Source organism: Gopherus flavomarginatus, chromosome 3 (assembly GCF_025201925.1).
Source record: "Gopherus flavomarginatus isolate rGopFla2 chromosome 3, rGopFla2.mat.asm, whole genome shotgun sequence".
NCBI lineage: Eukaryota > Metazoa > Chordata > Testudines > Testudinidae > Gopherus > Gopherus flavomarginatus.
In genome coordinates, this window is record NC_066619.1 from 73,677,197 (window position 1) to 73,703,842 (window position 26,646).

Consider the following 26,646-nt stretch of genomic DNA (forward strand, 5'->3'; position numbering starts at 1 on the left):
AATGTGCGTCACCAGCCACAGCCGGCGCCCGCTCACGTAATCTCGAGGTTCGCGTGTCCTTCGGGACGAGAAGAGGCCTCGGTATCACGTGATTCAGGGATGCAACACTTCCGGCCCGCGCTGCAACTCGTGCAAACTGGGCTGGTTTTCGGGGGTGTGGCCAGAACGCGACGTGCCACGTGTCTGCCCGCGGGGGTAAGTTCAGCCTCACAAACGAGGGGGAGTCGCCGGTCCTTGCTGCTCGGCTCACTGCGCGGTGGAACGAACTATGGCAGCATCAAGCTACGATTACTAACTAATAGTGACAGCGCTCTGGTTTGCTCATAGTTTTTAGACCAATCCAATATATTGTATTTCCAAATCATTTTTAACTTTTATGGTGTGCCCGGTATAGCTAATCAATAAATGATGTTTGAAACTTTCTTTCTAACCAGGGACGTCACCAACATGTTTTCACAGATTCAAATTTGCTCCAACTAATATAGTGGCATTAATATTTCCCCTTAAATAATGTCTGAGTAGTAAATATAGGGAGATGAGGCATAGGACCATAAGCATAGCCCAAAACATTCATCCTGTCTCATTTTTCCATTCTCTCTTCCTTTTAGAGATGTCTTCCTTTCTCTTTCCTCATTCTCTTCCTCCAGTTCCCTCTTCAAACCTTGCCTCTTCCCATTTTCCCGTCTTTGCTTCCTATTCACTCCTCCCCACTTCTAAAGGTGAAGAGCCCAGGGCTAAACTCAAATTGCCTTTTGCTAAACTCCATCTTCATTCCTTCCTACTCCCTGACCCAATCATATTAAGTCAAATCATGTGAATTTCAAAACATTCTTACACAACAGTGTGTACAAGATAAATGCCCTCTAATGCTGCTGTTCAAGCTTTTCTTCTTTTTCAGCATATTGAAATAAGAGTCTCACCACAAAAGGAGATATGTACACTGAGTCCCTGAACTAGTGTGAAAAACTTGTGCATGTAACAGTAGATGATGTATCTGATCTGATGACATATTGTTTGCTACATCTAAGCACAGACACTGTAGTACCAGTGGTAAGCCCATAATCATCCCTCTCCAGTGAAATAAACCAAATGAGAAGTCAGGGTTGAAAGTGGCACACAGGAAGCCCAGCAGAAATATTTAGGATGTGCTTCTCTCTAGTCTCTAGGGAGGATACTTGTTTCATCTGGTAGGAAGAATATAAGTTCATGTTAGATGTGGGTGAACTCTGGTTTTAAACAGTTGTGGATTTTGATGCGAGTCAGGCCCGAAGCATGCAACCAAAAAGAATGAGATCATGAGAACGAAGGGTTGTTTGTATCAAACTTGTAGTGATCCTGGAAATAACAGTATTATCTTATTTAAGGTTTGGGCTAAGCAACAACAATAAAGAGAAAATGTTAATTGGGCACCAGGTGCAGTAAATAATTGGTTAGAAATGCACAGTCCAGTAGCTACAGAAAAATAGGGCAAAGTGAGATAAGGTGAAAAAAGCTTGAAGAAAGCAGAATATAGCCCCAAATTACTTGAGCTAATTTTAGCTAAAGTCCAATAATAGCAGTGACATCATTTATTTGCAATAGTGCAAGTATATTAATACATCTAAATATCCTGAGCAAGTAAGGTTTTCTAGATGTTCTTTGTCAGAGCTTTTCCTTACCCCTCCGGAGACACATAATGGGAAGGTATCTCCAGGAGATTACAAAGCATTTTAAAAAATCTATTCTGGTATGGTACAGTATAAATCAAATGAAAAACAGAGGTTTTCAGAGATGATTTCCAGTTTTTGTGCAAGTAAGGAATGAATGCAGGCAGTGTCAAGGAAAACATCTACAAGTTTCCCATCTTACAAAGGGAATTTTTAAATTTTATTGCTGAAAAACAGAAGCTGAAGTTCTTTTAGACTGCAAAGTGGGATATCATATTATATACATTAATTGCCTTATCTTATTTATAGGATTTGAATCAATCACTGTAAAAGCCTATGATTTAAAAGGCTCTATCAGCTACTCATATCTTATACAGAGAAGAAATTACTATGTTCCCAGTCAAATAAAGAATCTGGTTCAGATTGCAGATGACTAATGACTAATAGGAAGAACAAATAAAGGACTAGGGTACTAAAAGGAAGTTTATAAAGGTGCAGGATATGATTTACCATGGAAGAAGGAAAGCCAAACATTGATCATGATGGGACTAGTGCAGCAGAAGGGAATGAGAGGTAAGAAAGTGATTGGAGCAAGATTTAAAAAACTGAACTCCTACAGTTATGAATCTAAGTTCATATGTAGGCACCTAAACAGCCTGATTCTTTTTTAAAGAAGTGCTGAGCAATGGACAATTCCCACTGACTTCAATGGGAAACCAAAGATCTATTCCCAGCTTCAGCATTAACAAGCATTGTGGCTCAGGTCAAGTCACTTGCCCTGCTTTTCACCTTCCCCTTCTATAAAATGAAGGTAACACCTACCACTTATAAGGCATTTTGAGAATCTAGGATGAAAGGCACTACACATAACCAAAATAGTATTACTAAAACAAGAACTAAACAAAATAAATATTTATTTTGCAAAATAGTGTAGTATTCCTTATCCAAGTCACATTAACACTAGTACAAAAGTTTGAAGCACAGATTAGTCATTCTATTATCACTCCATCTAACTGCGAGATATTTTATTTATTCAAATATAAAAAACCACAATCTTTTAAAAGTTGCTAATTACAAATGCAGCATATGTAGTAGAAAACATGAAGGAACTGACACGCAGCATTTTTGTTAGTTAAAAATACTATTTCTTCCATTGTTTCCCCAAGTGACTATATTATATATGGTCTACGGTCTAGAATAATTTGTAAGAATGGCAATTTTGATATAATTGATTGTTGTTCTATGACATCTACATTTATATTCTGTTATTTCATTTTCAAATTTATGAAATTGTGGATGATATGCCAGTTATCAAATACATACCATAATGAATACACTGTTAACATAACAAAAAATTAAATGGGCAGAACTTGAAACCCATGTAATAATACACAATATTCTTCATTACATAAAAAAGTTTTATGAAAATTTCTAAGGACCCAGTTGGTCACTTTATTTGTATGTAATTTATCTTCTCGTATATGCAGATGTTCAGCTATAACCGTTGTCTCCAGGTTGGGATAGCTCTATGGGAAAAAAATAAGGCTGAATAGCTGATCATTGAGTGTATTTTAAAAATATATAAATCTAAGTCTTTTTCTTACCTATGTGGAATATGTAAAAGTGGCTGCACATCTTTTGGTCCAATCTCTTTTGTGCGTTCCTCCCAACCCTTGGTAGGTTTGTACAGTCTAGATGGGTCCCTGGTTACGTGAACTTCAACCTGTCAATAATATATTGTTATGCAGGGGGAGGGGCGAAGGGAGGTTGGGCAGTCACACCAACTCTTGAAGTTGTTGGGTGTGACAGCTGCCTCCCATTCAGTCTAAATGAGGGAACAATTAAATGCCCCCTTTGCTTAATGCATGCAGTGTAGTTGTAGCCCTGTCTGTCCCAGGATATTAGAGAGACAAGGTGTGTGAGATAGTATCTTTTATTGGACAAACTTCTGAAGTTTGTCCAATAAAAGATACTACAGTAAAAGCTTTGTTATCCAGCATATTGGGGGGAATGCAGGGGTTAGTCAAAAATTCCAGTTAACTGAAAGTGATACTTACCAATGGAATACTAATTTTCAAAGAATTAGAACACAATAAAATGAATAAGGTATAAAATAGTATACAGGTACTCACCAATCCAGTAGTAGTACTGTACTGCAGTGTGGTTGGTTTCTTGAAGCACTTAGGTTTATACAGGTAAAGTTTTCTATACTGTAGGTTATCTTATGACACTAAATATCACTATGGGCAGCACATGGCGTACACCCATATCACTATGGGCAGCACATGGCGTACACTAAACTATATAGAATATAATTTAATCTTTTTTTGATGATTCAGAAGGCACTTCAGGACCCTGCAGTGCCTCTGATGTTGATAATAATGACCCTATTATCATTGTAGATGTAGAAGGTGTAGGAGATTGGGCTGAATCTGTAATGACCTTATAACACACTTTTTTGAATAGATTCCTGATATCATCTTGCTCTGCTCACTTGTCTTCTACCTCTTTTGCATAAAAGTAGAGTGCAGAATGTGCAACTGCATAACCTCCTGGCCAGTATACTAGTCCCGGTTACTAGATTGAAGATTTATACTGGGAGATATCAGAAATGCCAATTAATAGAGCTTTCTGGTTGATAAAGTGTGGGACAACTTTTTTTTTTTTTTTTAAATCTGGTATCTCACCCATCTTGTCCCTTTGCTGGGGGAGGTGGGGGCCGTTTCTGATAAACAATGCAGGGACGGGATTGATTAGACTGCAGCTGTATGTCTGCGTGAGAGTAATGCAGCAAGAAACAGCAGAGCAGCGAGGAAACCCCATATTGAGTCAGAGGAGGACTTATAGAGTGACCATGAGAAAAACGTTGAGAGAGCTTTTGGATAAAATGCTGGCTGGAAAAAGGCTTGGAACTGTGACCAAAGAAACTGTCTCCTGCTGTTTGATTCCTAGTGCATTCAGGGAAACTGGACTTTGTGTACATTCTTTGTAAATAAACAGGATTGCATCAAAGAAATACCTGGACCCCATTATCAATTTCTCCTAACACAACAAAATTTGTAAGACCCTGATTACTGGCTAACAATAGGAAAAAACAGTGCCTTTCCATTTGTCACAAGAAATAAATACATTGGCTAAATGAATAGCATAAGGAAGGTAGGTTTCAACCTGTATGATGGTCCTTCCAAGAAATACAATAAATCTCATTTATGACAAGAGTCTTTGACCCACATGGAGCTTATTGCAGGATTGACAGGTTTGCTCCATGTGCTTATGGACAAGAGCAGGGACAGTCTGTCAAACATATTTTCCCCCTCTTAATTCTTAGTAAAATTTGTGCAGGAAAAAGGTGCAGGATTGGAACCCTGAAGACTGACGTCCACTATAAATTCACAGAATGAGCAGCAGCTACTGGATGCTCAACATTTGTGAAAAACAGGCAACTTATTTTAAGTGCCTAAATAATGATTCAGGTGCTTAACTTTAGGCATCTATAATTAAAAAATGTTTAGCCTTTGTTCATATGTGTTTTGGTATCTTTATCTGCTTTTCAACCACTAAGGATAGCTATTTAAACACATTTCAAAAGGAAAATAAGTGTGTTGTTCTTTTAAGAACAATTATGCGCTTTTTCCACTGTAAAAAGCCAAGACTTTTCCCATTCTGAGGTGGGTTGTTTGTTAGTTTGCCATGACAAAAAATAATCTTCAGCTGTAAGAGGTCATTTGGATAAGAAAAATAATTGCCTTTTAGAAGGCGGCAGCAGGAAGAATAAAGCTGTTAAAAATAAATTACATGCATGAAGATATGTTTGATCAGATTATAACAAGAAAAATCAATCAATTCAGTAAATATGTTAGTTACCTTCTCTCTTAACTTTGCCAGTCTTTTTTCTTTTTCTATTTTTTCTTCCTCTTTTGCCTGCTTTTCTAGAATCTTTACTTCAAGTTTATGAAGATCCTGGAAAATATACCATGGATGAAATATTGAGCACTTTTGGGAAACAAAAAGAATAAAGCACCAATCAGCATCATATGATCAGAATTTATTTTGAATGCTTTAGAAACCAGACATGTCCTAGATTTCATATTGTTTAAGCACAAAAGTGACCATTTGATCATCCAATCAGACTCATATAAAGTAGGCCATTACATTTCACCCAGATACCATTCTAGGGAACCCAATTATTGTAGTTAAGACTAAAGCATTTCAGTTCTCAGGACTCGGAACTTTGTGTGCCACAGGCAGAGTACAGGAAGAAAAACCAAAGCACACAATTAAATTATACAGGCCAGTTTCTAAAATTTACCTTTTGGAAACAAACCCTTGATATTGTACTGCTATATATTTGCAAGATTTACTTTCCATTTTTTGTAAACAAATGATAATGAAAACAAATATTGATATAGGACTGGTGCCCCACCTAGGCCCCGATTCGGGAATATACTCAAACATGTACCTAACTTTAAACAGTTAACTAGTCCCACTGAACTCAACAGGAGTACTCTTGTACTTTAACATGTGCTCAAGTATCTTGCTGAATTGGAATACTGAGGAAAAGCAACAGAACATTATTTTAGACAAAAAGATGAGCTGTTCCCAAGACACAGACAGAGCTATCTTCATACAGATGTAGTTTGTGAATCAAAATAGCTCTTAAAGTTGAAATAATTGTTATTGATAATTAACTCCCTAGTCTTCCACATTCTAATACTATATCTACTCTGTACCACAGATCCAGAAGATTTGAAACACGAGTGTGGGGTGTGACTACTCACTCTCTCTTGAAACTTAGAAATTTCTTCTGCAGCAATTCTCTTCCTCTCTTCCCTTTCAGCCTCCTCCCTCTTCTCCTTTTCAAGTCTTCGGAGCGCCTCCTGTTCCTCCTTCTGCTGAGTGTACTTTTCTAGCAGTAGCTTCAGTTGGAACTGGCGCTGGCGTTCCTTCTGTTGCTTTTTCTCTCTCTCTTCTTCCTCTTTCAGTCGAGATGCTTGTTTCATTGCAAATTCTATTTCTTTATGTCTTTTCCATGCTTCGACAGCTGCTTGTTGCTTTTTCCTTTCTTTCTCTGCTTTTTGCTTCTGAGCTGCTTCTTGTTGAAGATTTTCTGTTTTGAACATTTTCTCTGACTTCTGCTTTTGCTTTAAGATTTCTTGTTTTTCTTGTTGCTTCTTCATTTTCCACTTTTCAATAGACTGCACGAGAACAGTAAAAAAAAAAAAATCTTATTCTTCTTATAAAATCTTACTCTTCCAAGATAATTATTTCTAAAGGAGACACTAGGAGGTAGGAACTCCAGACAGATGCTTCTTTACCTTGGCAAGTAGCTTACAATCTCTTAGTTTCCCCACATGTAAAATGGAAACAACTATTTATCTACCTATCTCACAGTGTTTGAAGTTTTATATCTACAATAATTTGAATATATAAAGTTTTATGGCATCCACTTGCTGCAGAATGATTGTTAGGCTCATTAGTTAACTAGAATCAGATGTTTTCACTGTGCAAACATTTTTCAATTCTTTTTATATTATCTCTCACACACATATACGAACAGTAAAACTAAACTTTTTGCTTAAAAAGAAATCAATCAATGTTTATGCCAGCTAATCTATTACCACAAAGCAGACCCAGGTCCAGGACCCTCCTCCAAATTTCTATTTTCAGAACCATTGGAGCCAAGGTGTGTTGCAACTGTTCTAGTCCTTCTCTCCCCGTCCTCCCCCCCCCCGCCACATATCTGTCTTGTCTGTTCAGACTCAAAGCTCTTTGGGGCTAAGACTGTCGACTACTCTGTACAGTATCTAGCACAATGGGGCTCCTTCTTGACTGGTTCTTAGGTATGACTACAATCAACATGAATAATAATAATTGTAATATGCTCAGCTACTGCACACAGCACTCCAACATGTGCTTAGAGCATCATCTGCTAATGATTTCTTAGACCACCACCAACAAAGTGAAAATTTTAAAGAGAACTAGTTTTCTGTAGGAAAAAAGCTTTGTCTGCCATCACGGGTTGAGGTGGATGGAAGAGGGTGAAAAGCGTGTGTGGCTTTTAAGAAATACACTTGTTTAAAATACAAACATACTTTGAATCTTAAAATTCTCTTACCTCTTTTTTTCTTTCCTCTAAAATCAGAAATTCTTGATACCATGTCTCATGCTGTTGAATATCCTCTTTTGTTCTTCCAGAGAGATACTCAAGGGCTTCTTCTATATAGGATGGCTTTCCTTTATGCTTTGTCCATACTTTCAAAAAGTGTTGATGATCATAATCATCCCAGCCTCCTTGTCGCCCTCCTGTTTGCTGAAGGAACCTTTCAAATTCTACTACTTCTTCAGGTAGATGATTTTGCAGTGTTTTGTCTACTGGAACCTTGCCTGATGGTAATCTGAAAACTCTTTCTATGGCTGAACTACCCAGTGCCCATGTGTCAATTTTTTTCTGTAAGGCACTGAGCTCATTAGTAGCAGTCTTCTCCTCCTTCATAAGCTCTTCATATCTAAGTAAAAAAAACAACATAAACACACATTGATTTTTAAATAAAAGATCAGACAATACCAATGAGTTCACCTGAAATAGACTTTGTGATTATTCAATTCTCAGACAAAAACTATGTTAAAGTGGGGCTAAAGTTCAGATTAAGTATCACTAATTTAGGATAAAATAAATTACATTACAACCTCAGAGTTACAAACACCTTGGGAATGGAGGTTGTTTGTAATAGTAAACAAACAGGTATGGTTGTTCTTTCAAAAGTTTACAACTGAACATTGATTTAATACAGCTTTGAAACTTTAGTATTCAGAAGAAAAATGCTACTTTCCCCTTTTTTTAGTAGTTTACATTTAACACAGTACTGTACTGTATTTGCTTTTTTTGGGAAGGGGAAGGGTATGTCTCTGCTGTTACTGATTGTGTACTTCCAGTTCCAAATGAGGCGTATGGTTGACTGGCCAGTTTGTAACTCTGGTGTTCATAACTCTGGTGTTCTACTGTACAGAATTTTTGTAATTATCCCCAAACTAAGCATTATAAACCCAGGAAAGTCAGAGTTAAGGTTACTCTTAAAAGAGAACTAGATGGAAATGCACAGGTAGGGCACCCAAACAACCATACTCCTTTCCTATATTGCTATCATTAGGAGGGCAGGGAGAGAGAAAAGGAAAAAAATGTGCCTTTAAAAATCAGTTTATTCTAATCCAGACCCCTACTATTGGAATGCCTTTACCATAATCATATGGTTATTGCATGATACTACTATAGGTAATCTAGTCATAAAAGTTTGCTTTGAATATATGTTTACTTAAATGATTCATTATAAAAAAAGGAAATAAAGGAACAGGATGGAAAAAAGGAAGAGAAGAGTGATTTATACGATATATTTACATTATATTTTATTTGGGTTTTGTTTGACTGATTTCAGTTATTTCGAGACTGTAAAAGCATGTAGAAACTTACATTAGTCGCTGTTCTTCTTTAAAACCATTTATTGCATTTTCAGCTTCTTCCATCATTTCCCTGAGCTTTTCAACGACTACAAAAACCAGAAAGAGGAGTAAATATCACTTTCCCTATAGCTGAATATAGTTTTTATATGCTAGACCAGGGGTCAGCAACCTTTCAAAGAAGAAGAGCTTGCGGGCAGTGCATGGAGACCCGCTGCTCCCCTTCCCCCAAGGGGCATGCAGAGACGTGCCAGCAACCAGCCACTTCTGACAGCGGTGTGGGGCCAGAGCCCTGCTGCGACGCTGGGCTGTGAGCTGCCTATGATAAGTGCCTACTGGACAGAGCCTGTACCTCGCACTCCCTCAAGAAACAGCTGCCCACAAAGGAGCAGCCAAAAAGCTGCATGTGGCTCTGGAGCCGCAGGTTGCCAGCCCCTGTGGTAGACACAAGAAAATGTGACATTTCTTAATAAGCTAACATGAAGAATAAAGATATATAGCAGAGCAGGCAGTTTCTATTTAAAACATATACATCCCATACAGCCTCTACTTCATACACATCTCCAATAGGTAAAATAAACGTTTACTAAATTAATTGACAAATATGGTAAAATTGGATTTCCTGAAATAAAATACGATTTCCTGAAAAAAAATTTCCTACAATAATGAATTAATAAATAACTGATGACACAAGGGAATTCTTTATTTGTATTGTTAGAGTATTCTATTCTGAGTAGACATGCTTTTATTCCTCTTCATCCTTCTCTACTAGGAAACTTAATGCTGGTGAAAAGAATGTGACTGAGAGTCTTAGTTTCCAGTCCTGCAACAGGATGTGCAAGGATGGGCCCTTACAATCTCATGGAGTCTTGAAGAGTGGAGCTATGCCAGTATCAGGTGAAGTCAATGGGACTCCTAGCAGGTATACAGGTCTGCCAGCATGCTTCCCATGTGTGCAGCTTTTGGGGGTGGGTGGGAGGGATTTCCCCCCCAGAGGTGAGGCATGAGGGGGGCACATGGGGTTACATGCCACTGCCCCCCTCGCTCCTCATTTCTGCAAACACAGAGCTGCCTAGCTTGGAGGCTGCAGTCTGGTCTCAGGCTCCACTGACTCTGCACCTGAACACAGCCTCCTAGGTCCCAGTGCCAGTTGTGCTCCCCTTCTGTGATCTGGGAGCCTTCCTATTTTCTGTGGAATAGTGAGTTCCCACAGTGGGGCTGGGTAAGTGTGCGGGGGGGGGGGGGGGGGGGGAAATGGGAGAAGGGAGGTGAGTGGAGGAGGCAGTGGGGAAGGAAGGGAGGTGGAATAGGGCAGGGGTGAGGGGAATGTGGGAGTGAGGGGAAGGGGATGGAGAAGAAAAGGGGATAGGGGAATCATGGGGGAAGCAGGATCCCAGCATGCGGCATACCCTTGGCAGCAGCTGGGATTGCCCCATTAAGTAGGCCCATCAAACCTTCATCCTGACATGCCATACCCCCCTACACCTGGACCCTTCCAACAAGCCCCCCACACTCAGAGCCCCACCCTACTGAGCCCCAACCAGCTGCACCTGGACCCCTACCCCATTAAGCCCCGCTCCCCCAGCACCTGGACCCCCCCCAATTGCCAGACCCAGACCTCCCCACCAAACCCCATCTTCTCACACTCCAGGCCCCTGCCACTGAGCCCAACCACCATTATCTTGATCCCCTGCAGAGTCCCATTGCCCTTGCATCTGGAACCCCCACAATGAGCTCCTGTGCATCCAGATCTCTCACTGAGCTGCCCACACCCAGATTGCCCCACAGAAACCTCTCACCCCAAACCTCACCCCACACTAAGCCCCTCCTATCATAACCTTAGTCCCAGATTTGGACCTTAGCGTCCAAAATATGGGGGTTAGCATGAAAACCTCCAAGCTTAGTTACCAGCTTGGACCTGGTACCTGCTGCCACCACCCAAAAAATTAGAGTGTTTTGGGGCACTTTGGTCCCCCTGAAAAACCTTCCCTGGGACCCCAAGACCCAAATCCCTTGAGTCTCACAACAAAGGGAAATAATCCTTTTTCCCTTCCCCCCTCCAGGTGCTCCTGGAGAGATACACAGACACAAGCTCTGTGAAACTACACAGAGAGACTCCCCCTCTCTGTTCCCAATCCTGGAAACAAATAGTACTTTCCTATTCCCCCAGAGGGAATGCAAAATCAGGCTAGCAAATCCAACACACAGATCTCCCCGATTTCTTCCTCCCACCAATTCCCTGGTGAGTACAGACTCAATTTCCCTGAAGTAAAGAAAAACTCCAACAGGTCTTAAAAGAAAGCTTTATATAAAAAGAAAGAAAAATACATACAAATGGTCTCTCTGTATTAAGATGATATAATACAGGGTCAATTGCTTAAAAGAATATTGAATAAACAGCCTTATTCAAAAAGAATACAAATCAAAGCACTCCAGCACTTATATTCATGCAAATACCAAAGAAAAGAAACCATATAACTTACTATCTGATCTCTTTGTCCTTACCCTTAGAAACAGAAGACTAGAAAGTAGAAACTGCTTCTCCAAAGCTCAGAGAAAGCAGGCAGACAGACAAAAGACTCAGACACAAACTTCCCTCCACCCAGAGTTGAAAAAATCCGGTTTTCTGATTGGTCCTCTGGTCAGGTGCTTCAGGTGAAAGAGACATTAACCCTTAGCTATCTGTTTATGACACCTCCACACTTGGATCCTGCTGGGCTGAGCCTGCTCACCCATACTTGATGCGCCTGGCACAGAGGGGCAGGGCCCTGAGGTGTTTCTGGGGCAGACCCAGCCCTTGCACTGTGTCAGGAGCAGCCTCACCGCCGAATCCCTGTACTGGGGGAGATGGGGGCTTCAGGGTGATCTTCCACCTCGATGCAGCCAATGGCCTGAGCCTCCCCACTGCCATGCTGGAGCCACATTTATTTACTGACAAATAAAATTTGCAGAATTTTAAAATATTGTGTGCATAATTTTTAATTTTTGGTGCATAATTCCCTCAGGAGTAACTGATTTAGTTAACCCAATGGAAACCCTTGTATGGACACACTTATTTCAGAGTAAGAGGGACCCATTCTGGATTATCTTGAAATGATTCCCAACATAAGAACCAGTTTTCTCATGTTACCCTGCCAACATACCTCCATCTTGGAGAGAGAATCTCTAGGGGTGAGAGTCTTAGGCTTTGTCTAATAAGAAAGTTATATGTTAATATTTCTTCACACCATGCACAGTCAACCTGTAGAACTCTTTGCTAGAAGATGTTGTGAAGGTCAAGACTATAATAAGTTCATGGAGGATAGATCCATCAATGGCTATTAGTTAGGATGGGCAGGGATACAAAACCATGCTCTGACGTGTCTCTAGCCTTTGTTTGCCAGAAGCTGGGAATGGGCAACACAGGACAGATCACTTGTTGATTAATGGTTCTGTTCATTCCCTCTGAAACACGTGGCATTGTCCACTGTCAGAAGACAGAATACTGGACTAGATAGACCATTGGTCTGACCCAGTATGGCTGTTCTTATGTTCTTAACTACAGTAAAACAATTAAAAATGGTTAGTTAAATATGGTGCAATCCCCTGTGGACACAAGAGAGTTCACTGGTTTAACTAGCTTTGTTTTTAAAACCCAGTCAGTTAAATTGGTACAATTTCTCATTAGACAAGGCCTTCATTCAGCTTCATGTTTTTTCAATCCTTGGCATCCTATTGACAGTTTAGCAGAGAGACCAAGGTAGATGCAGACATTTGCAGATAGAAATTGAGTTGGATCAACAACATAATGAATGTAAGCACTACATAACCTTGAGCTGGTAATAGATCTTGGTCTCTAACCTGGACTGCATTTGAACTATTAAGCTACAAATGCATGTCTCTCTCATTACCAGTTCCCCAAGTGTTTCAACTCATCTAATCCACCAAGTGTGCTTTATTCATTATCAACAGAATATTCCAGCTTATATTGGTACAGATGGCCTGGAAATGTAATTCCCTATGGCCCTTGCTTAACATCCTCAGCCATCAGATGGGAGAGAGGCATACGACTGTATCTAAATCCCCAAAAAATACTTGTTGCACTTAGCATTACAGTACAATTCAAGCAGAAGGACATTGACTTCAGCACAGAAGGTACCACACCCCCAATAGGCTCCAGGGTCCCAGGCCAGTGCCAACAGAAAATAAAGGGTTCTACTCTAAAGATGATCTCAGGGAGCCTCCAGCCTTGACTAACACTTCCCTCCTTTCTTTGAAAGGACATCCATAGCCTGCACTGATGGCATAAGCAGAGACCTTCCCTGCAAGACAGTTATCCAAGAAAATTAAACTTTTGTCTATAAAAGGCAAGTATTTCAAACTCCATCAACAAGACTTACATTCCGGTGTAGGCTTCACATCTTTCAATTGTCGTTGAAGTCTCTTAACATTATTGTGTATTTTTGCTAGTTGTTGCTGGATTTTAGCTTCTGTGGAAGAAAAATAAGTTAGTCAGTCATGTTAAAAGTTTAATTGTACATCAAATTGAAATTTCTTGCCTTTACCCTCAAACCGCTAAGTCATTCAGCCCGACACCTCTGGTCTGGTCACCTTTCACATCTTCTCTGACACACCCTCCCATTCCAACAATGATGCCAGCAAAAATGCCAGTACTAATACCCTCTTCATCATCTTCTCATAGAAGCAGCTCCATCCATTCTTTCATGCTGCCCCTTGTGCTGGGAACACCAGTTCTGACTCTAGCCACTTCCCTTGCCCCATTCAAATCCCTCCTACTCACCTCTGTCATAAAGCCTATAAAATGTGGAGGAGAGAAAAGCTATCCTTAACAAACAAAACAGCACCATCAAAATGTGTATTAAATACTGAGTAATATGATCTTATTGCTATCTTTTCCCTTCCTTTCGCTGATCTGTGTGTTTAGTTAGACCCTAACATGTTAGGTCATGTTAGTTTGTATGCTCGTCTAATTATTTTATGAGGCACCTAGCATATCTTTGGGAGTGCAAAAAATAATTTAAAGATTTTGTGTTTGGGGACTTTTTGAAAATGCCTATTTCCAATGATGGTGTCACCTCCCCTGAACGACACATCAGCTCTTTTCTGAATATTGAGTGTACTACCCTGTATTTTAGGCACATTCAAAGTGTGAACCAACTTCTGCAATCCACCCTGCAACCAACATACCTTCTCATGCTGTCATCTATCCTTACCAGCCCTGGAATACATAACTGGACATTTCAGTGCCTGGATTCTCTAGGACCCACCTCCAATGCTTCAAGCTTCTGCAAATCCAGACACTGAAATATTCAAAGATCTACCTTTTTTAAGTGCTCAGTGTGGGAGACACTGAGAATCCTTGATTATTTGGTGGTGCTGTCATAAGTTTATTGTACATTAACTAAGCTATATTAAATCTTGTTATGTTTAGGTTCATACTTTTTAATTCTTCCACAATACTGTTCTTTTTATAGTGCACTCTCTCTTATAAACAGTACATATACAGTAGCAAAAATATTTTCATGAGCAAGTATCAGAATTTGCTTTGTTCTATGAGCTAATACACCAGTTAAGTGAGTGAGTGTGGACAACGAAAGGAACAAATATCCTACTTTCAGCTTTCCTGTTGTTAGTCATTTTATGTTCCAGTTCTTCCAGTGTGCTGTATTCCACCCTGAAATCACTCTTCTTGCTGTAGAGATTACCATTTTTGTCTTTTTCTATATTCACAAGTCTGGGAAAAAAATGTTGCTTGGCTTTGAAATCACATTTTAAAATCACTTGAAAATTAATTAAAAATATAAATTCACAGTCATTACCAATTAGAAATTACTTAGACTAACTCTAATTAGTGGTCATTATTTTTGACTGAATAAACGAGTTTCATAAAGCGCTCCGGACAAGTGCATCATTACAGAATTTAAAAACTGGGCTTTAATACAGGAAATATTAATCAGAAAGGCTGCTTTTAATTTATCATGTAACTAGTGTGTTCTCACTTGGAAAGATTAGATTTTTATCAGTAAATGTTGGTAAATGTCAATAAATTAAAAAAATCAGAAACATCCTTTGCAAGATGTATGCGTAGTGCAAGCCACACAGTAAGTCTGACAGAAGTAATCAGAAATCTGGTATTCAGCAAAGGCAGACAGATGTACAATTCTGCTCTTCATGTCAACAGATCATTCTAAATAATGATTTTATTTCTAATGAGCGTGCGGTCCTTCACATCCTTTAGAACTGTCTCACTTTCTCCCTCAATTTATAACTACAGTACTTTCTTTACACTCAATGTTCTACATCAGATGAGCCTTATAGAAGATGTACTGTTAGATGCCACTTTCTTCCTCAGAAGTGGCCACACTTCAGTGGTAGATGAAGTTGTCCTTACGTATCCATTATCTGCTTCATAAGGGTGTGGCTAATCATTTTGAGAACCAGATGAAACTCATTACATATGTAGAGCCCAGTTTCCCCCTTTCCCCTCTGACATTCCCTGCCATGATGATCCAGTGGTTAGGGCACTAGCCGAAGAACTGGGAGACCTGGGTTCAATTTCCTGCTATACCATGGATGCCCTGTGTGACCATGACAAATCATTTAGCGTCTCTATTCCTCAGTTCTCAATTTGTAAATGAGGATACAATTATTTCCCTACTGTACTTGGGGGTTGTGAGGATAAATATATTAAAGTCTGTGAGGTGCTGAGCTACTACAGTGATGGGGGTTGCACAAATACAATAATTAGACCTACGCCAGGGATTTTATCAGTCCTCTGGGGGGACAGAAGGGAAGGAAACCAGTGGTTAGTTGAGCATAAGCAAATAAGCAAGCTTGGATTTAAGGTTTAGTTAGAGGTGGGGAAGTCTACTGCCTCCAAGCTGTTGATAAAACTGCTCCCAGATAATGCTGCAAATCCCAGGCCAGATTAATTAGTGTAAGTGGCTACACTAATGAATGTTTGTTTCAAGGTTTTTATTTTTTTCAGTTGGTATCTTTAAGTTGCAGTGCTATTATTTTCTAACTTTGTTTCTCTATTTTTGTAAATAAAAGAGCCAAAGGAATCTATTCTTGCAGGGTTCCATTTATATTTTATGTTTAGTGTTTAATATTTCATTTAAAAACAATAACAGAATATTATTTGTGTTCAGCATCCTATTTAGTTTTTCTGATGTTTCCCCAGCACCAAATAAAGCTAAAACGTGCTAAAAATACATTTATACTGTTCTTGGGCCAAATGAAAAGGAGAGAATGGATGTTCTCTGAGGAAATGCCTGGATTAAACCAAGAAAGAAGAACACGAGGTAAACTCAAATACATTTTGGGGCATGAATTCTAGTATGCAGGAGACTAGATTAAAAACAAATTAACATGGTTGTCATTTAGCAGTTCCCAAATTCTGTAGACAAATAAAGTCCTTGGAACGCTTTCAGAGTCAGCTGCCTGGTTTCACAGTGACAGTTCTTTTCACTGTCCTCCTGCTTGATCACATTAAAAGAAGCTAAAAATACATTAACTACGTCCCTATTACTTGTCTACGTGACAAATTGATGTAGTTGCCACAAGATTGTTATTTGATCATGAACGGTAGGGGAGATGTTCCAATTAATCTTGAACAAGGGCAGAGATAATAAAGAAATTATCTTGTTGTCTAAGATTGCAGTTCACATTTTAAAAATGTATGTGAACTGATCTAGGTGCATAGTGCAGTGCAAGCAACCCTTACTAAGAGCTATCACTGAAAGGCTGAGCACAGCATGGTGGAAGACAGCAGGGAGGACAAGCTGCACTAATGTCGTTCCATACATAGGTGGAGCTATAATGTAGATGGACAGATTTACTCCAAAGTAATGTGCCTCTACAACTGTGTGATTGGAATGTGAAAATGAGATGTTTTAGAGATATCAAAATTGCTAACTTTGATAGTGGCATTTTTTTTTAAATACACAGATCAGCTGGTATGACCAGCTGATTCTGATTGTATTCCAACTTACTGTTGTCATCATCTGTATTTAAAAAGTGTCTGGTAAGGTATCATATGTAAACTGGTAACATGCTGGTCATTAATATTCTTGCATGGTATATGTACAGTAATATATGAAAAATTATAAACATGGGTAGCAAGAAAACATTCTACAAATACAGTAGAAGCAAGAGGAAGCCAAAGACAGGGTTAGACCCCTTACTCAATGAGGAGGGGAAAACAATACCAGAAAATGTGGAAATGGCAGAAGTGCTAAATGTCTTTTTTGTTTCAGTTTTTACCAAAAAGTTTAGTAGAAATTGGACATTAACTTAATGAATGCCAGTGAAAATCAAGTAGGCTAAAATATGGAAAGAACAAGTTAAAAACTACTTAGACAAATTAGATGTTTCCTAGTCACCAGGGCCTGATGAAATACATCCTAGAGTACTCAAGGAGCTGACTGAGAAAATATCTGAGCCATTAGCGATTATCTCTGAAAAGTCATGGAAGATGGGTGAGATTTCAGAAGACTGGAAAAGGGCAAATATATTGTCAATCTATAAAAAAGGGAAATAAGTACCACTCAGGGAATTACAGACCAATCACTTAAATTCTGTACCTGGAAAGATAATGCAGCAAATAATTAAGAAATCAATTTGCAAATACCTAGAAAATAATAAAGTGATAAGTAACAGTCAGCATGAATTGATCAAGAACAAATCGTGTCAAATCAACCTAATAGCTTTCTTTGACAGGGTAACATGCCTTATGGATAAAGGGGAAGTGGTAGATGTGGTATATCTTGACTTTAGTAAGGCTTCTGATAGTGTCTCACATGAATTTCTCAGAAACAAACTAGGGAAATACAACCTAGATGGAGCTACTACAAGGTGGGTGCAGAACTGGTTGGAAACCGTTCTCAGAGAGTAATCATCAGTGGTTCATAGTCAAGCCGGAAGGGCATATCGAGTGGGGTCCTGCAGGGATCAGTTCTGTGTCCAGTTCTGTTCAATATCTTCCTCAATGACTTAGATAATGGCATAAAGAGTACCCTGATATAGTTATCAGACGATACCAAGCTGGGAGGGGTTGCAAGTGATTTGGAGGATAGCATTAAAATTCAAAATGATCTGGACGAACTGGAGAAATGGTCCGAAGTAAATAGGATGAAATTTAATAAGGACAAATGCAAAGTACAGTGGAACCTCAGAGTTATGAATACCTTGGAAATGGAGGTTGTTTTTAACTCTGAAATGTTCGTAACTCCAAACAAAACATTATGGTTGTTCTCTCAAAAGTTTAAAACTGAACATTGACTTAATACAGCTTTAAAGCTTAACTGTGTAGAAGAAAAATTTTACTTTCCCGTTATCTTTTAGTAGTTTACGTCTAATACAGTACTCTACCATATCTGCTTTTTTTCCCTGTCTCTGCTGCTGCCTAATTGTGTACTTCCAGTTCCAAATGATGTGTGTGGTTGACTGGTTGGTTCGTAACTCTGGTGTTCATAACTCTGAGGTTCTACTGTACTCCACTTAGGAAGGAACAATCAGTTGCACACATACCAAATGGGAAATGACTGCCTATGAAGGCGTACTGCGGAAAGGGATCATAGTGAATCACCAGTTAAATATGAGTCAACAATGTAACACTCCTGCAAAAAAAGCAAACATCATTCTGGGATGTATTAGCAGGAGTGTTACAAGCAAAACACAAGAAGTCATTCTTCCACTCCATACTGATTAGACCTCAACTGAAGTATTGTGTCCAGTTCTGGGTGCCACATTTTAGGAAAGATGTGGACACACTGGAGAAAGTCCAGAGTAGCACAACAAAAATGAGTAAAGGTCTAAAAAAAATGACCTATGAGGGAAGATTGAAAAAACAGGTTTTTTTTAATTTGGAGAAGGATGAGCGGGGACATGATAACAGTTTTCAAGTACATAGAAGGTTGTTACAAGGAAGAGGGAGATAAATTGTTCTCTTTAACCTCTGAGGATAGGACAAGAAACAATGGTCTTAAATTGCAGCAAGGGCGGTTTACACTGGACATTAGGAAAAAGTTCCGGTCAGGGTGGTTAAGCACTGAAATAAACTGACTAGGGAGGTTTGTGGAATCTCCATCACTGGAGATTTTCAAGAGCAGGTTAGAGAAACACCCGTCAGGGATGATCTAGATAATACTTAGTCCTGCCTTGAGAGCAGGGAACTGGACTAGAAGACCTCCTGAGGTCCCTTCTAGTCCTACTATTCTGTGTGCTGGAAATATGTTTTTAAAATGTGTTTGGCAAGTAAGGCTGAAGTCACTCCACCCTATACAAAGGAATGTGGTCCCACCTGCTTGAAAGTGTCTCCAGTGTAAACTGAGCAAGGAGAGACAATGCAAGTACATTTACATAAAAGGCAAAGTCAATAAACTGGAAAGTGGAGGAGTATGACAGAACGAACCTCTATGTCCACACCCTACAAACTATTGTAGTAATAATTGCTCCAAGTATGCCTTGTGAGGTACCATTTGAAAACTCATAATTTTCTGCTCATTACTATCCTGGTAAAATATGTTTGGCAACATTGTATGTGAAGATACAGTAGAACCTCAGAGTTAAAAATATCTTGGGAATGGAAGTTGTTCGTAACTATGAAATGGAATCATAAAACTGGACAAAACATTATGGTTATTCTTTCAAAAGTTTACAACTGAATATTGACTTAATACAGCTTTGAAACTTTATTAGGCAGAAGAAAAATGCTGCTTTTAACAATCTTAATTTAAATAAAACAAACACAGAAACAGTTTCTTTACCTTGTCAGTTTTTTTTTTCCTTTCCCTTTATTTTTTTAGTAGTTTATGTTTAACACAGTACTATTTGCATTTTTCTTTTATCTCTGCTGCTGCCTGGCTGCACACTTACATTTCCAAATGTGGTATGTGGTTGACCGGTCAGTTCGTAACTCTGGAGTTCGTAACTCTGATGTTCTACTGTATAAGATTCCACTGTATGGTTTTATTAACACATGTTGCTAACTGAGGTTAGCAAACAGGTTTGTCTCAAACAAAGAAATATATGCTCTGCTTAATTTGCATTTATGCAGTAAACAGTCATCCAGCAGGATGGTGAGATAAAAAGGTGAGGAAAAGCAATAGGGAACATCCTTCCCCATAGGATTTCTCCTGAATCTTAGCTGAAAACGTTTTTCAAGAGGGGGACTGAAACTATAAAAAGGAGAGATGAACACCCTGAGATTTCCCCCCCTGCCCCACTTGCATTCACAGAACCTGAAGCATTCATTGGATTTTGGGAGAAGCGGTCCTGATCTAAGAAGTATGGTCAATAAGACTGCTAAAAGCATGTGAGAAAACGTTGCTTTGACTTTATCATAGTTTGTTAAGTTAGGCAGCAGTTGTGTTTTATCTTTATTTTCTTGTAACTGTTTCTAACTTTTATTCCCTGTTACTTGTACTCACTTAAAATCTCTCTGTAGTTAATAAACTATTTTATTTTATCTAATCCAATGTGTTTAAATTGAAGTGTCTGGGAAACTCCATTTGGGGTGGCAAGTTGCGTGCATATTATTTCTACTAAAGAAGTAATAGGCTTCATATAAACTGGTATTGTCCAAGAGAGGGGTGGGCAGTAAAGGACTTTCTGAGCAAAAATCTAAGACTGGAAGTGTCTTGGGGTCAACCCAGCAATACAACCAAGACTAGTAAGAGCCAAGGTACGGCTGGCTGGCTGCAACACACACACAGACATAACTGGGAGTTACTTGAATGTTGGAGGCTGTTTGTGAGCAGTCCAGGCTGGAGGCTACAGCAGCAAAGCATTGAAAAAGGCACCCCAGGTTAGAGGGCAGGGGTGACACAGCTAATCATTAGGCTGGACTGTATCCTGGTGTGTCACAGGGAGATATCCTCTTAACTATCTTGACGAGGGCAAGAGACTTCAAAAATTAACATGGCATCAGTTGCCTGGTGGACACAGCAGACCTCCTGGAGCCCCCAAGGAGGGCTTTCTGATTCTGTAAACAAAGGTAAAACTTTGGAAGATATAAGCAAGGAGAGAGAGCCATTTTGGTATCCTTTACTGTGCAGATACAAAAGGCTAGAACTCTTGTACATAAGAGAAAAGTGTGGAGCTGAAAGGGGCTTGAACGTCTCTGGAAAATGACTATAGCTGAGAAATCTACTTAAACCAAGACTCTAGTTAGTTAAGTTAGAATATGCTTCTAAAAGTAAAACCTTACTTGTTTGTCTGTAACCATGTCTATCCTTATACTTCATATCACTTAAACCTAATAGTGAATAAAGTTACTTTACTTTTACTATAATCCAACTCAGTGCTGTGATAGGAGTAAAGGGTTTGCCAACCCCATTTAAGTTAATAACCTTCTGGGTAGTATCTCTTTGAAGGAGCAGCAAAACTTATATGGTTTTGTGAGTTACAGTAAGTAAAGGCTGTACACTACAGAAAGATGTCTCTGCAGAACTCGGGAATAGGAGTTCACTTACTGTTACCTGCTATATAAAGTTTGGACTGGCAGAGTTTGCTGGAAAGGCAGACAAGCTGGTGTGTCCGGAACCTGAGACACAGCTTAGCAGCAGCAAAGCTCTCACTTGCTGAAGTGAGAGGGGTAACACAGAGGCTCACAATTCTGGAACCCTTGCGGATAGTCACAACTACTAATCTTAAATCACCTCAAAACCTGTCATCCACAGCAATGCCATACAGAATGTGTTTATGGTGATATTCTTTAACTTACTGATTTTTTAGTTTTTCTGCTGTTCTTATGAATTCAGCTTTCTTAGTTTGATCAGCTTTAATTGTCCAGTTCTGAAATTGAAAGTGTTGACCGGAATCTGGAGTACTGAAACAGCAGTCACTCTGTACAAAACACAAAAGAAGGCATTCTTTATTATTATTCATTATCAATAACATAGTAGCTAAAAGACAAACACATACTGTGGATGTGATTTACCACTGTGTTTACTTCAGTTTTACACAACTAAACAGTTGAGTTCAGCGTAACTCAACTGATTTTAGTGGAGTTACACCAGGGTAAAGCTGGAGTAATGCAGTGGTGAATTGGGAATTGCATCTGTAATATGCTCTTAAAAAGAACAATAATACAACATTATATCACTACAATCAAACAGTAGTTGCCTGTCATTGGAACTGCCACTCTGGATCAGACCCAGGGTCCATCTAGTATCCTCTCTGATAGTGACCAGTACCATATGCATCAGAGGAAAATGCAAAAAGCTTGCAGTACACAAATGTGGAATACTCTCCCCCCCCTCCTCACACTGCGGTCTCTTCCTGGTTTTATCCCTCCAATCATTGGGGATTGGCTTAAACCCTGAAGCGTGAGGTTTAACAGCCCATCCACATTTTCTGTTATAACTCTGGATATTCTTGATATCATAACTACTAGTAATTTAGTGTGCAGTTTTGCAATCCTCACTCTCAGACTACTAAAAGGTTGACAACAGTTAGGCTGCTGATGTGCTAAGACCACTGTCTATCATGCTGGCCAGCATTGTCTCATTGTTTCTTGGTGTCCCCTTCCTGTCTGTTTCACTTGTTGTCTCTTGTTTTACACTTAGATTGTAAATTCTTTGGGGAGGGGACTATCTTTGTTCTGTGTTTGTACAGCACCTAGCACAATAGGGTCTTGGTCTGTGACAGGCTCCTAGGTGCTATTGCAATACTAATAAATAAAAACATTGAGAAACACTGATGTGAGTAATCCCATTTAAGTTAATAGACAACTCCACTAAGTGATACTAAATTAGAGTAATGGTTGTAGAGATAAGGGCCCTTAGCTCTTACATAGGCAGGTTCAGTAGTATTCGAAGATCAGTGATTGAATAAGCATTTTACCCCCTTAGACTGAGCGTATGTCTATACTATCCGCTGGATCGGCGGGCTGTGTTCGATGTATCAAGGATCGATTTATCGTGTCTCGTCCGGACGCGATAAATCAATCCACTAATCGACACCCATACTCCACCTCAGCAGGAGGAGTAAGCGGAGTTGACGGGGGAGCCGCGGCAGCTGACTCGCCGCCATGAGGATGGCCAGGTAAGTCTAACTAAGATACTTCGACTTCAGCTACACGAATAGTGTAGCTGAAGTTGAGTATCTTAGCTCGAAACCCGGCCCCCGCCCCCTCATCCCCCCGCTAGTGTAGCCCAGGTTTTAATCTACCTCAAATCAGCAAAAGGTAGCTGGTTAACAAGCATTAGGAGTTCTCTATAGGAAAAATCATCCTAAAAGTCAATGACTTCTTAATGGGAGGGTAAGGAGACTCAAATCCCCATGACCACTGCAGCTGGAAGAAAACAGGTTATTTGGCTCGGGGTTTATTAAGCCATATAAAGAATACATGTCTCCTCTGCAGCACAGTTGAATTAATCAGACTGCTCCAACTAAAGAGTATTTATTGGAGCATCTGAACTAGCATCACATTGGTAGAAATGCACCTCATTCTGTCTATTAGGGTTGCCACTTTTTTTTCCTATTGGACAAATGCAAACTGGAAAAAAATGGAAATAATAAGATGTATACTAAACAGACTGCTTACTGGCTTTGTTCTGCTTGCAATCTTTCACCCTCATTTCCTTCACCAGTATTTTCTCTATTTAGAGTGTGCCTTGGAGCAGGAATGCTATCCTTATATCAATCTGTAAAGTGCTTAATGAATTGTTGGTACTATAAAAATAAATATCAGTAACAGACATTACATGCTGATATGAAACATCTGCATGGAATGCTAATGCATCATCACAAGCTGAAAACAAACAAAGTTAAAATAAATTCATCTCCTTGACCACTATCTAACTATGTTTATTTAAAGCATCCATGCTCAAGCAAAAAGTTTACACTCTGTAATCAAAGTGGATTATAAAAGAGTTTGGCCAGCCAGCACGTACAGGGCCAAATTATGTCATAATAGGATTTTTAAACAAAGGATTTTCTATGTCTACTTAGACTGCAGCTTTGTTTTTTAACCATTTGAAAATGTAGTTTGGCCATGTCCATGATATGTTTAAAGAGGCCACTCTTCAGAAACTATAAAAATGACATCATGGAATATCATATTTATTATGTCTCCATGATTGCATATCAAATGTGCTCAGTTTGGAAGACCATGAGATGGTATGGGAGTCAAAGATGGCATAATTTAGTCAGCAGTACCTTTATTACTGTTATCATGCACTAGAAGAACCCAGCTTGATTTTTATTCAACATGCCACATTTAGTCACTCAGCAACCACTGAGATTCTGGGCTCTGTAGAATTAAAAACCTACGTGACACCTGTGAGAATCCTACAATTCTATGAGTTACACTATATCAAGGGTTCTCAAACTTTTGTACTGACGTACAGGCTTTCACACAGAAAGCCTCTGAGTGTGACCCCCTCATAAATTAAAAACACTTTTTTATATATTTAACACCATTATAAATGCTGGAGGCGAAGTGGGGTTTGGGGTGGAGGCAGGGCCGGTGCAACCATTTAGGCGAACTAGGCGGTTGCCTAGGGCGCTGAGATTTGGGGGTGCCAAAAAGCGCCCCCCAATTTTTTTTTAAATGGTTGACCGGCCGCTGCTGCTGGGACAGAGCAGGAGTCTGAGCGCCGGCAGCCCAGGGTGTCCCCCGGGTCAGGGCGCCGCCGCAGCAGCCCACAGCCCAGGGGGTCCCCTGGGTCAGGGCGCTGCTGCGGCAGCCGGCAGCCCAGGGGGTCCCCCGGGTCAGTGCACCGCCGCGGCAGCCGGCAGCCCAGGGGATCTCCTGGTGAGGCTGACAGTTTGTGACCCACCATGTAATAACCTCCCTACCCTCAGTTTGAGAACCCCTGCATTATATTATCCAAATGCTGGAGTGGAGATACAGAGTTAGGATTATCAGTAGGAAGCCAACAAAACAGAACATCATAATGGGAAAACCCTGCAGAATGCAAGATGAAACCAAGAACTAACCTTGAATTAAATTCACCTCTACCCCACTATAACGCGACCCGATATGAGTTCATGTATAGCGTGGTAGCAGCAGGACTCCGGTGGTGCTTTAAAGGGTCCAGGGCTCTGGCTGCTGTGGGAAGCCCCGGGCCCTTTAAATCCGTTGGAGCCCAGCAGCTGCTACCCCGGGGCTGCGGCAGCAGGGCTCGCTGGTGATTTAAAGGGCCCGGGCTCCCCACAGCGGCTGGAGCCCTGCTGCCGCTACCCCGATATAATGGCGTTTCAGCTATAATGCACTAGGGATTTTTGGCTCCCCACAACCATGTTATAGCAGGGCAGAGATGGTACTTCTAGAGATGAGGTGGGTGAAGTAATATCTTCTATTGGGCCAAATACAGAAATTGGTCCAATAAAAGATATCGTCACATTGTCTTTCTAATATCCCGGGGCTAACACTGCTACAACACTGAATACAACTTAGGTCAGTGTGGGTCCTGCCTCCCTATGTGGGGACTGAGGAACATTCGGGGTAACAGGGCCACCCAGCCCCAGCTCTGCTCTGGACCTGGCTCCCAACCTCCGCCTCGCCCCGTGCCTTGGCCCCTCTCTGCCCCCAACTCAGCTCCCAGCCATACCCCCAGCCTCTGCCCTTGCTGTGTCTCTTTTCCTGCCCCAGCCCCGCTTCCAGCTACAGCCCCTTTGCTCCTATGTGCCCCCTCCCCCATGCCCCCAGCTGCAGCTCCACTCCTGGCCTCAGCTCCCAGGAAGAGGGGGCAGACAGCAGTCGCACAGCCGGGAAAAGTTCGGGGACAACTGATTTAGATACTTCTAAACAGCCTGTCACTGGGGCATGTAATTGCAGTGTGATGGACAAGGGGACAATCAGGTAACATGGCAGCAATGTTCCAGAGCAGATTGAACAGGCTATATGCAGTGTTGCTGTAGACATGTGGGTCCCAGGATACTAGAGAAATAGGGTGGGTAAGGTAATAGCTTCTGTTGGTGAGAGAGCCAAGCTTTCCTGTGCCCCACAGGGCTCTTCTTTAGGCCCTCAACTGGCCCAGGTACTTTGTAGGGAAGGTCCAGGAGTGATTTGCGGTGCAGCACTGATGGGGGCGGGCTCTGGCACAGCCCCGCCTCCAGCACAAAGCCCGGGACAGGCTGGATTATTTGTTTTAATCATCTCATGATTTTTCCACCAGCCTCTGCTCTCTGGGCCGAAGCTCAGGCACCAGGAGCTCCCTGACGTCACAGAACGTCCGGTACTGCTGTGACCGCGGTGCCTCCCTTCACCCAGGGCTGCAGGCGCCCCAGCTAAGGGGCGGCCGCGCGGGGCCCCAGGCCGGCAGCGGGTCTTGGGGACACGCTTTGGGCCGCAGCAGCTTTTCTGTTTTTCTGGCAGACACAGGGTCCGGCTCCCCCCGGGCTCTCTCCCCGCCGGCGGAAGGGGGAACAGCCCAGACTCCCTTCGACAAGGATGAGCCGCAGCGGAGTCGCTGCCCCGGGGCCCGTTTTCGTCTCCGTTACCTGCTGCTGCCCGGACGCCGTTGCCATGGCCGCCATCTTGGAGGCCAACGCGACTCCCTCCTTCGGGCGGGCCGTCGGGTCGCAGGAACATGGG

At 40.9% G+C, this 26,646-nt stretch overlaps 1 protein-coding gene and 2 long non-coding RNA genes across 3 annotated transcripts; 2 read left to right on the forward strand and 1 right to left on the reverse strand.

Moving 5' to 3' along the window:
- The first annotated feature begins 9 nt into the window (after positions 1-9).
- On the forward strand, positions 10-13,471 carry LOC127047619 (uncharacterized). Its single transcript, XR_007773419.1, has 3 exons — positions 10-195; positions 9,871-10,020; positions 13,358-13,471. It is a non-coding gene; the product is annotated as an uncharacterized LOC127047619 (long non-coding RNA).
- CCDC112 (coiled-coil domain containing 112) lies at positions 4,337-26,646 on the reverse strand. Its single transcript, XM_050945875.1, has 8 exons — positions 26,553-26,646; positions 21,826-21,947; positions 14,711-14,832; positions 13,478-13,567; positions 9,112-9,187; positions 7,762-8,152; positions 6,425-6,841; positions 4,337-5,606 (listed from the first exon to the last, which is right to left on the reverse strand). The coding sequence occupies exons 1-8, from the start codon at positions 26,586-26,588 to the stop codon at positions 5,427-5,429; spliced, it is 1,434 nt and encodes a 477-aa protein (XP_050801832.1). The 5' UTR covers positions 26,589-26,646; the 3' UTR covers positions 4,337-5,426.
- On the forward strand, positions 14,841-20,573 carry LOC127047625 (uncharacterized). Its single transcript, XR_007773425.1, has 2 exons — positions 14,841-16,402; positions 20,158-20,573. It is a non-coding gene; the product is annotated as an uncharacterized LOC127047625 (long non-coding RNA).